The sequence below is a fragment of the Melospiza georgiana genome, chromosome 4 (assembly GCF_028018845.1).
Source record: "Melospiza georgiana isolate bMelGeo1 chromosome 4, bMelGeo1.pri, whole genome shotgun sequence".
In the NCBI taxonomy this organism is placed as follows: Eukaryota; Metazoa; Chordata; class Aves; order Passeriformes; family Passerellidae; genus Melospiza; species Melospiza georgiana.
The window spans coordinates 54,468,515-54,480,721 of NC_080433.1; the positions used below are offsets into that span (position 1 = coordinate 54,468,515).

At 42.8% G+C, this 12,207-nt stretch overlaps 1 protein-coding gene across 4 annotated transcripts in view; it reads right to left on the reverse strand.

Moving 5' to 3' along the window:
• Nucleotides 1–6,323: 6,323 nt before the first annotated feature.
• DOCK4 (dedicator of cytokinesis 4) overlaps nt 6,324–12,207 on the reverse strand; it is a 223,140-nt gene continuing 217,256 nt past the window's right edge. For all 4 annotated transcript variants that reach the window (XM_058023697.1, XM_058023694.1, XM_058023696.1 and 1 more), the window contains one exon: nt 6,324–9,439. In XM_058023697.1, the coding sequence (XP_057879680.1) occupies nt 9,014–9,439 (426 nt within the window). In that variant the 3' untranslated portion in view covers nt 6,324–9,013. The remainder of the gene's footprint in view (nt 9,440–12,207) is intronic.

Genomic DNA, 12,207 nt, shown 5'->3' on the forward strand with positions numbered 1-12,207 from the left:
ACTCTTCAGTCCAACCTTTTATACCCTTCGTCTTACATGCCTTACACCTGTGTGCCCTCTGTATCCTTTGGTGATTGGTCAGTGCACCTCGGCACTCCATGTGCCATTACTAACAATGCTGTTCACCTGTCCTGCACAGCTGTAGCCCACTGGGGACAAGGCTTGGCTGCAGCCCCACTCCCAATCACCACAAACTGTGTGCCTACATGTGCCTGTGCCGTGTGTGGCGCCCTCGGTGCCTCCCTGTGCGTGCCGCCGGCCCTCACGGCGCCGCAGGTTCTGTGGGTGCCCGGAGCCGGCGCTCAGAGCTGCCCAAGCCACTGGGGAGCCGCAGCGCGTCCCACGCTGGCAGCACTGCCCGTCCCTGCCGCCCTCTCGGGGGATCCAGACCGCCGCCACTGCGCGGGGCGACCTTGTCTGCCGTGTGCCGAGCGCCTGTCCTCATTGTTTCCCTTGCCCAGGTCCTTGCCCTCACGCTCATCCACAGCCGGGGCCCGGAGCCCGCCGGGCGCTTCCTGCTGCTGCCCGCGCCCAGCAGGCCGTGTCAGGGCACACGCTGCAGCCGGGAGCGGCGGCAGCGGCCAGGCGGCAGCGGCCCTTCAGGGCAGCCCCGTACTGCCTCCGCCGGTGCCTTCAGGGCAGCCCCGTACTGCCACGGCCGGTGCCTTCAGGGCAGCCCCGTACTGCCTCCGCTGGTGCCTTCAGGGCAGGCCCGTACTGCCTCCGCCGGTGCCTTCAGGGCAGCCCCGTACTGCCTCCACCGGTGCCTTCAGGGCAGCCCCGTACTGCCGCCACCGGTGCCTTCAGGGCAGCCCCGTACTGCCACCGCCGGCGCCTCGGAGCTCAGTGAGAAGGTCCAGGGCGGGCTGCACCGCGGCGAGCAGGCCTGGCTGAGGCCGTGGTGCTGGCACCTGAAGAGACTGGGACAAAGCGGACGAGACGTGTTTTAAAGCATGTTCACACTATGCTGTGTGCTGCCGGTTGACTGGTGGAGCAGCATAACAGAAAGTCCATTTTGGCATCTGGGACAGTAGCAGGTGCCAACAGTTCTGATGGCATGGGGGGGGTGAGTGGGCTGCTTTTCCAAAGGGACAAGGTGGAGTAGCTGGGGAATTGCCATGGAAGTCCAGCACAGCATTCTTGGAGCGATCATCAGACTTCCAGTGGGCCCCACCTGCTCGGGTTGGGACATGGCCCCACCCTGAGCCTCCCTTCAGGAGTGCTGCATGGATAGCTACATAAAAGGTTAAGTTATAGTTTGAAACTTGTCAGCATTAAGTCAACAATAAATTCATAATACAGTTTAAATGAAGTTTTTTGTCTAGTTCAGGTAGATTCCTGTCATTCCTGTCTCTTGACTTTTTTTTTTTTTAATAGAAACCAAGGTAGAAATCAGGACTAAACCTGTGTTTACAGGGCAAATTTGTGTTACTATAGCTGCAATATTTATTCGTTTATGTATAATCAGGGTTTCTAGAACAAAGTGTTACAGTCCTGTGTCTCACAACACACAGAGATAGACCGAAACAGCAGACTCACCAGATGTTTTGTCAGCCCAGCATACCTTCACAGAACAGCTTTCCATTTTCCCAGCAGCCACAGCTTTTGGTTCCTTTTGTCACCCAACCAAAGCAACTCACCTCAGCAATTATCATTTGCTGATTAGTTTCAGTTATGCAATCATAGCTGAGATTTTGGCAGCCTGTTCTGGTACAGATTTATTAACGATGATCAATTATGACCAGGTGGAATTTCTGACAGATTTTTTTTTTTGTTATTGTTGCTTGACAATATATGGGAAGTCTCCGATTAGATAAATGCAGTTAATGAGCTGACCCTGCCATCTGCTGTCATTTCTGCTGCTGCTTCCATGGTTTAGTGCCTGCCCAGATTCTCCCAGGTCACTCCCTCTCCTTCAGCTCAGCATGGAATACAAATCTTTCTAATGAGCCCACACAGTGTTGAGGACTTGTCATTCATGCTGTGCCTGGTTTCATGTAGCACAACTGCTGAAATCTTCACTTGCAAGATGGGCTGGTGTTATCTTCAGTAAAAATAGCACTGAACCAGAAAAGGCTCACTGAGAGAATTTGCAAAATCTACCAAGTTTCCCAGTTATCAAGATAAATAAGTGTAGAGTTGGTGAGAATGACAAACAGCAATTTGTCTTTCAATTTGACATTTTGATTGTTTCTGTGTACTTTACACAGCTGCAGCTGTTGCAGGTAAGACAATTGTGTGCCATACTGTGACAGCTAGTTAGGATACTCAATGCACCACAAGTACATCACTGCTGCAGCAATATGGACACCAAAGAGAGAGCAGCATTCCATGGTGCCCATCCATTCCCATTTCTCACCTAGCCTGAGGCACATACAGAAGCACACTTTCCACAGCAAGATGGAACTCACCCATTTTTTGACCTTGTGCATAGGTGTGAGGGGCCCACAGTGAACTGAATTTTGGCCTTTGAAGGTAAGAGTTAAAGAACTACCTAGAGAATATAGATGTTCTTCTCTGAACATGGAACACAGAATGGCCTGGCTTGGAAGGGACTGTAATTGCCTTGTTACAACCTCCCATGCTGTGGGCATGCACACCTTCCACTAGATCACGTTTCTCTAAGCCCCGTCCAACCTGGCCTTGAACACTTCCAGGGATGGGGCATCCACAAATTCTCAGAGCAACCTGTTCCAGTGCCTCACCACCCTCGCAGTAAAGAATTTCTTCCTGACATGTAATCTAAACCTACTCTTTTTCAGTTGGAAGCCATTGCCCCTTGTCCATGACCACCTCTGGTGGTACACTAACCAGTCTTGTCTTATTTCTGCTGTCCTACCCTGTCACAGGACTGAAGAAAAACAAAGAAAACCCTGAAAACCATTTTCTTTGAGAACAAGACAAATATTGTAATTCAAATCTACACAAACTCCAGAGTAAACCATTTCCCAGCATTATCTCACACAGAGGGGAAAACCCAGCAAAGCATGTGGTGAAAATACAGTACTTCTCAAAATGCAGCAAAGATTCCAGAAGTCAAAATTGATCGTTATGGTCTGAAAACCAATTTTCTCTCTTTTTTTCTCCCTGCTTGCTCCCCTGTAGCCCCTGTCTGCATGTTCAAAGTAGCGGGTTATGACTTGCTTTGATTTTGCTTGCTTATCATCATGCAGCTCAGGTTTTACAGCTATAAAAAGTCCACTGAATTATAGCTTCAGGGGGATTGACAAGATGTGCTTTAGTTCTGAGACAGAGCTTGGAGGGGGAACTGTAGATGCAGGAAAACTCTCCTTGGCAACATAAAAAGCCTCTGTCCAGTGTGCACAATCTTTTCTTGCTGAACTTAATGGCCTGAGAAGAGCACAGCACAGTAATATTTTGTTGCTTCAACTCCTAATACACTAGCTCAAAAAAAAATTGAGTTTATTGATATGTTTTGTTCCTTGTAAAGTATTTTGTGCTCATGTTGGAAAGTTTTATTTTTTTCAGATGGGACCAAATTCATTAGGTTCCAGCTGCTTTCACCCAACTCCTCTTGGACACATGCCATTTCTAAAACCTTGGTATGAATCTTCAGATTAATTCTACTGGGTGTTGTATCACATCCTTGGATTTACCACAGCACTGTACTTACAAAGGTGAACTGAATATCTCAAAAAGAAGCACAGAGATCAGGCTGTATCACACTGTGCTCCAGCACACCTGCAGCAAGACCTCCTCTCACAATACAAGGCAAAAAGAGACTGGCATGGGAGTTCAGATGGACAGCTGCCTCTCCAGGGCACATTCAGAGTAAGGGCAAATCGTTGCACACATTACATCCCTCGAATGTAATGTGGACCAAAGACCAGAGGAATGGTCTCTCAATTAACTTAGGCTTAAAGTGTAGATTCAGCATTTCTTCCCTTCCCCTACCCATGCTCAGCAATCCTAAAATAAAACTTACACCCTCCCACCACCCTGTCTGTCTACCTGGCATTACTTTCTCCGTGAAAAGATCAGGAACCAAGGCAAAGGATTCCCTTTTATAAGACATGCTAGGACTGAGCCTCCCCCTTTAGCAGAGCCTTCAGACATTGCCTACATCCCACCTCCTGATTTTAGTAAATTAGTTTAGTCCCTGTCCTTGAGCTATTGCTCTATCTGTGAACACAAACTCCTACAGGAATAGCTCTATGGGTAAACTTCCCCCTCAGCTTTTGTTCCCAAAGCCCTTGCTTATAAGTCCCCCCTGGGAACAGTTGCTGTGCTGCATCCCATTCAGGCTGTGCTTTTGAAATATTCCCCACAGGAAAGTCAGAAGTAGCTCCTTGCTGATGGTCTTTCTTTTGAAAAGCAAGAGGAAACACTTCAAGGGAAGTCAGTGAGGTCAACAAAAACCAGCAGGAATAGTAGTGTCTCACAAATAAGCAAGAATGCAATGCAGAGAGTTCTTCAGCAGAATTTTCCAGAAGTAAAATAAATTGGAATACAGAAGTGGATGTAGTTCCCATAGCAAATCAATGATGTGAACCATTTAAATATTTAACCAAAATTTCAGCAGCTTATGAACTATCAAAGAAGCTATTTACTATGAAATTTTGACATTAATTTGCTCGCTAAAATACTGAGATGTTAATTGCAAAATGCACTGCATCAGTTACACATCATGAGTTAAGAAAGTAACTGTTTGGCAGAGAAATATTTGAATATTTTTTAGGTCTTTGCTATTTAGAAACTCTGCCTTTGCAACTCATGACAGTCAGTCTTCTCTATCCTCTGGTTAGCCACAGCAAAAGAGAAAACCCCCCACTGCAAGAACCTTTGTAAAATAAAAACACCCTCTCTTTTGTCAGGACTTCTAGCTTCCCTTCCACTCCCTTCAGCTCAACCAGTAGTTAAGCTGGTATAGCATCACACTACAAAATAGCCTAAAGAAATGTATTCAGTGCTTCAGTTTCAGGCAGCATTTCAGTTTCTCCCATCACGTCTCATGGCTGAGTCAAAACACACTTGGATAATTGTCAGGCCATCAAATGTTTTGCCTAGGTTTTATTTGCACTTTTTTTTTTTTTTCCCCCCAACTCTTGACCTTCTTTTCCCTTCTTCTAACAATCCTCCTGGCATGAATATCAGTAAACTAAAGAGATCTGAACTGTGTCCATAACACAAGTTCTATCCTAGGTAGGTTTGCCCAGCTCTGCCTGGAAGGCTGCATCCTCACTGAAGTCTGACAGCCCTCAGCCTGTCAAAATAGACACACCAAGTTCCTTACTGAGCAATCATTAAAAAAAAAATTATTGTTATTTCTTCAGCAGCCTTATTTTACCACCCAGGAAGAGTCCCTAACCTGGTGCTTATTGCACATGAGATATGCAGCTCTAAAACTTTGCTATTCCTGAGATTTGAATAGTTTAGCTATTTAATTGTTAATGTTATCCAAACTAATCATTCTAGTTTCTTCTATGAAGTATATGTCAAAAGCTGAATTAAAATGCCAAAGAGAAGGTAAAGACAAATTAATATGAAAAGGGCTTTCTCCTACAATAATCTAGTTCAAGGTGAGAATCTCAAGGGATCCAGTGGCAACCATCCTTCCACAATATCCCACCAGATAGGACTTTGCCCTTTGGCCAGCATATGTCAGGCTCTGTGTGAATCATCAGAAATTCCAGCAACCAGGAGAGTTCTGGAGCAAAGATCTGAATCTGTCAGCTCCTGGGTTTACTGAGACAATGCTGCTACATGCCTTACCACAGTTACATTCAAAACAAGAAGCTTTTCATCATTTATACCTCAGGCACTGACTCCTGCCAATTGGTATGTTTTTGCTCTGTCACTGTTCTTTTTGCAGGTGCTGTTGGACAATCAATGAACAGGAAGGATGGTCAGGCAGGTGGGCAAGGTGCTACTTTCATATAGAAGATTTTCACTATACCCTGTTCCACGTGAGCAGGGCCATAACTGCACTGCCCTGAAACATTTACTAAGAGGGGTAATTTCAGCTTTTGTGATTCTTTCAGGGCACAGCAATTGGCCTGGGACATCATAACTGAGTTCACTCACACCACAGAGCTATTATGCCATCATGAGAACCAGTCTGAACTGCATCATTTCGAAGCCAGCCAGCCGAGTTAGAGGAGGTTTCTCTGGCATCCCACAGACTCCAGCATCTCAAATTTGGTATCTGAATACAAGATTATGTCACCTATTACAGACACATTGGCTAACGTTCAAGCTGTTGAGAAGTAAGAGCAACTTGTTCCCATTGGTCTTCCTGTATGAGCTTCTGAATTACTCACCATCATCCAGAAAGTGGTAAAATTATATTTATGACTACTACGTAAAATTCAAACAAGACCTTTATTTACATTAGGTTTTCAAGCAGTGGGTGTTGCAACATACATAACAAAATCTCATACTACATTTTTTATAGGTAATCAGGTTGAAAAACTGATCTACAGAATCAATTTGTCAAAACTGACTAAGCAGAAAATGTGTTAACTCGGCTTAAGAGTACTCTGTCAATTTTACATAATTTTTTATCGTTCAGAGTATTTGTGATGTCCTGGTTATAAAAACAGAATGCTCATGCAGGTTAATTTACAGTGAACTCTCTAGTAAATTTTACGTTCTTCACTTGTTCAGAAGAGCATACCAATACTCTCCCCGCCTTGTCTCACAAAGCAAGTATGAGTCCAAATAGGGAGAAAACTCAGGATATTTTTAACAAAAGAAAAAAAACCCAAAACAACAAAAAAAAAAAGATTTAGCAAGACAAGGAGTCAGAACTTTCATTCTGTGACTAAGTGAATTAGAATCTTTCATTCTGTAGAAAAAAAGTTGTACTGTAAAGATTAAGCAAGTTCTTTTATTTCATACTAGCATTACGCAGCAACCAATATGAGTGTCTAGGTAAACAGAGACTTTGTGAAATGTTTTGCTGCAAAGCTGACCAGTAATGCACACAAATGATAAAGTCATCAACTCTGCTTATTGCCAGAAATAAAAAAAAAGGCTTCAGGAGCAAATAACACTGATTCATACTGTACTGTGCTCAAGCACTAGTAAACAAAATCTATTAAATTACATGGGTGGAAAAAAAAATCCAGAGCAGCTTTGTTATCTTAGTTGTGACACCTTATTTAAATTTCAGGCATTACTTCTTGATATCAGCATAAATATGTAGCCTTCTACAGGTTTTATGATGTGGTTACAGACATAAAAATGTTATAGTAGAAAGCAAGAGCTAGTTCAAGGAATTCCAGACTTTGAAATCAGCAAGATACAAAGCTAAAATTCATATGTTCCTTTTCAAGTTATGAATACTTTCACTAAAACATAAATATTTTAACATATATTATTTTTTCTGACATTCAAAATTGTAAAGTCAATATGGCAGAATTATTGTTAAAAGCACATATTTACAAATATTCTTTTTTCCATACATAAAGTATTTGGCATAATTATAACAATCTTACTGCATACACAACTGTTTGCTTCTTTTTCACATAATGGTACACTCCTTATTAAAATTTACCAATTATGTACAAAAATACTTGAACATTTATTATAGAAAACTTCTATAACTACTGTCAACAGCTTGTAACTGCTGAAGGTTTAATTGAGAGAATATAAAAAAGTGGTCACTTTCTTCCAGTTAAGCTATCAACAAATCAAACACAGCTAAGATCAACATGAGCTTCCCAACAAAAGAGGGAGAATATTTTTAACAATGTGATTTAAAATGCAGTTCACACATCTGTTCCCAAGCACATTTAAACAGTCAATAAAAGCAAGAGGATACAAAACATACATACAGAAGGTGCTTTTTTTTTTCTTTTCCCTCCACATTCCTATGTCTTGGCATTAGCTTTCCAGAGCTCTTCAGATGCCAGTCACTAAAATACAACCTAAGGCCAAACACCATTTTCAACAATAAAGATGATGGTGATGAACTCGAGCTAAAAAGCAAATCAAAAGCTTGGCTCCAATGGCTCATACACATCCAAGGAACTGTTCAAAATTTTTGCTAGATTTTTACAAAATTATTAATGACTTTTGCAATTAGCTTTTGAAATATATGGATTGTAAACCAGCCATTTGTATTTTTAAAAATTGGCTCATTTAGTGAATTGCCTTGATAATAGTCAGTACTGACTCTTGTAACAAGTTAAAGGAACAATTGAGTTGTACCTATTTCATACACAGATTGTATTTTAGGGTGAACTTTCAAGAACAGCAGAGAGCATTGACTAGAAAACTCCTAGCTTTAAAAAAAAACCCTAAAACTAAAACAACAACAACAAAAAATACATTAAGTGGAAGAATAAAAGTAAATTGCACCTCAAAAAGAAAAGGGATGTGTCAGGTACATACATGAATGGCACAAAACTTTTTCAGGATTCACCAGAATGGTGCTGTACGCTGAATGAGATACAGGTATTTTTCCATCTTAAAAGTAACATAAGCCAAGTGTGTGTTTCAAAATTTCCAAACCACATTCTTAGAACAGTCCTCTGCTGTATAACTTGCATTTTATCTCAGTTTTGCCACATACATTTGAAATGACCAACCTGTTCATCAGGTAAGAGAAACAACTTTCAGCCTACTTGCAGAAACATCCTAGTCTACAGACTACTTTGTTAGAAAGCGTGCATTTATCTCTAGTAGTAAAGATCCAGTCAGTATATTCTGCATTTTGTAAGAAGCATTCAGCTAACTCCGATGAGAGTTGTAGGGTTTTAGATTTTTCAAATAAAAATAAAGTACAAATAAAAGCATTTATCAGTATTCACCACCATGAAATTAAAAAAAAAATCCTCTCATTCATGCTTCCTGTAATATCTGGCAACCTAAATTAGTAATTTCATTTCAAATGTGCAACATAATATTAATAAGCATTTTGAAATTACTCAAAAGAAAAGGTGGACAAAATATTAAAGTGCCTAACTAAATGACTTTTACCATTTTTAAAAAATATTATTTCTTAAACAGTAACGAACGTGTAGCAATTAAATATAAAAGTGGCTTCTCATAGCTGAGAGACTTTGCGGGGCAGAGGCCTGGGCCGGGGAACCTGCTCAGTCCTCCTGCTGCTGTTTTCCAGGTTGTTTGGCCGAACCAGCTGTGGCTTGGGCGGCAGTGCCGGGGGGTCTGCGGCGGGCGGGATGGAGAGGCTGTGAGGTAGAGGAACGGGGCGTTTCAAAGTCCGCTCATACACGCTGTAAGGTGGTGGGGTTTTGCTTTCTTTTCTCACAGGTTCCTCAGAAACGCTGTAGCTTGGGACAGTCACTGCTGGTTCGCTGCCTTGGCTTTCAAAGCCTGATGTTTCTGATGTGCTACATCGGCTGAGTGAAGAGATGCCGCTGCTGTAACTCCCTGACAGCGCCGGGGAGTTGGATATGAGCCCCGAGGAATGATACTCCACTGGAGATGGTGTGAATGATTGCACGGACCCCTGCTCAAAAGAAAGGGCAGAAGAAGAATTTACCTGGCACCCAGGAGGGAGAGTGTTTCTCTGCTCAGACTGAAAATATACACAAACACAGTGCACGTAACTCTGAGCTTTGATAAACAGAAATGGTTGTGCCCCTGTTTAATCAAGACCTGGAAAGAAACTGATAAAAAGCTCATTTCAGTAGTGCCTGGGTGCACCTTAGATAGTGGACATGCCAGTAATTCTTATAAGTGGAAATAAAAGTGCTTTTAAATGTTATCTTACTATCATAATACCCTGGAAAAATCTGGAAGTCTTTAGAATACAGCCTTAGTTTTCCCAGCTGGAAGTGGAATGCATCACTGGGCACAGGGCATACCTGGGGGTATCCTGCCCCCTAACGCCAAAGCTCAGCCACTGCTGCTACCGCAGGCTCTCATATCCCAAATTCAGTTTCCAAAACTTTTCCTCAAAGCTTTTAGTGCATTGCCATGCAGTGAAAAGTGCACTTACATCATGGCATCGTTTCTGAGGGTACCATAAAACCAGTGTTGGGGAGTAGCACAAAGCAGGTATCAAGGTAAGAGCCACTGCTTGGTGCCAGCCCCCTTCTCTGCTGTTCCTGCTCCCATTTGGGGCAGCAGCAGAATGGCAGGAGATGACAGCATCACCACCCTTCCTCTCCCCCATCTCCCAGGTGTTCCTTAGACATACAAACACAACACACCACGTGTGCCTCAGGGAACAGGGCCGTATGGAGGGCACAGGTGGCCAGAGGCTGCACCAGCAGCCTCACAGGTCAGTGAGGGAAGGTGAGGGACCAGGAGCTGAGGGCCCAAGCAGCAACAACAGTGCTGATGACAAATAAAAGGCATGGACAATAAAGGTCTACCTAAAACCACTGAGCAGTTCAGTCCACTGAAGCAACTTCAACTGAAAACTGTCAAAGGTTAGCTCATGCTTTCCAAGTTAAAATTTTTTTACAACATATTTAATTATGACTGGAGTAATCTGAGACAATCCCAATTTATTGGCCTCAAGCCTCAGGCTAAAAAAGGGATGGAGAAATCAAAATAAAGACAAATTTCTCACTCCCGTTCTTGTTAGACTGGTTGATGCTCAGTTGCTCAGCTTGAGGTGAGAGTGGGAGCCATGCAACAAGGGATGGGAGTGGAGGAAGAGAGGGGCAGGGGTGTACAGAGCTGGCTGCACTGACTTTATGCTGTTGAGATAATTTTAGTTATCCATCTAGGACTGGATCCACAGAGCACTGAAATCAATGGAGAAAAAAAACTTCATTTATATCAGTGTGTTTTGTTCTACAATGGTTTTCTCTGGTAGCTCACTGTTAGAAGAAAGGCTAAAATCTGAGCCCTGTGTATGACTGGAAAAGCAAAGCAAGTTTTATTTAAAGCTCAACACCTGGTGAAGACATTTCAAAATTTCTCTGGAGCCTGTTTAACTACTTGTTTGATGTTCCATTCCTCTGTATGTGAGGAAGCTCCAACTGCACTCCTACACTCACAAACACCCACAGTCAAAGCTTTCAAATAAATCATGTATTTGGCTCCAGTTCCAAGAACACTGGACACTTGGAGTAAGTGATCATATATAAGATTTAGGACTTTTGCTTTTGTCATTCACAACAATGGCAAATATGTAAAGCCTGCATGGGTAACCACTTAGTTCTGGTATAGCAGCACAGACTACTTTTACCAGTAGCAAGTAACAGTCTAGACACTAAAACAGTCTCAAAGTGAGATCCAGCAGTTCTCAGAAGTATTTTGGGCCAGCATTGCTCTTCCAAGCAGCAAACCAGACCTTGTAAAATGCTTAAATTCTGTCCAGACCTATAGAAGAAGAATGTTAGGACAAGCTTCAAACATCCCTAAGAATCATCAGTGGTCACACCAGTATGTGTTCATTAAGGATGAAAAGGAAGGGTCACTCCTTTGGACAAGATCCAAATGTTCTAAAGAGCTTCCTAGGAAGCAATTAGGGTAAAACTTGGGATTGGTACTCACTTCAGCAGAATGGTAATAGGACTATGGGGCACTCTGATGGTCAGCAGAATTGCTTTGTTATGAATTTGGACCACTGTGCAGACACAAGTCGTAATGTTACAGGCTTATGGGAAGGCAATCAGGACAATGAGTGTAGACTTGTAATTAGGGACCTCAAGGGGAAGAGAGATATTTTGGGGTGCTGGTCTCCTCCTCAGGCAGCGTGTATCTCTGCAGTATTAGTTAGGCATTGGGTTGCTGAGGAGTTACTTTGGCAGGGCTGCTTCCCTCTCTCCTTGCACCTGAGTGCCTGAAACACCAGTCATGCTCCTTTCTATTTGCTCTCCTTCCATATTGTTGACTCTCATATTTCTACCTGCAGAATCATCTCTGCTTCAACGGGGTGGCAAAGGCTATCCCCAAGACCAATGACATGTACTCTGCCAGCACTAGGGTTTGCCTGGAAGAAGCAGGCTGCATGTTTGTATGCTCCAATGCTGTGGAAAACACAGATTTCCCAGTCAAGTTTTCCAGAAAAAAGTTGGTACCAATATGTGGGTACCAACATATGCAAACATCTTGAAATAGAAATGAAATCTGCTCAGTTTAGCCTGGATCTTAAATTACTTTGGATGTTTAACTACCAGAGAGGAACCAGTGTTTAGTCACAGCCTATGCTTAATGTGTCCTACTGGCAGATGTCAAACTACTTGCATCTTCTTCCAACTGCTCTGGATCATCCTGCAGAGGAAAATGGGTATTAAAATGATTGAAGCAGGAAATACT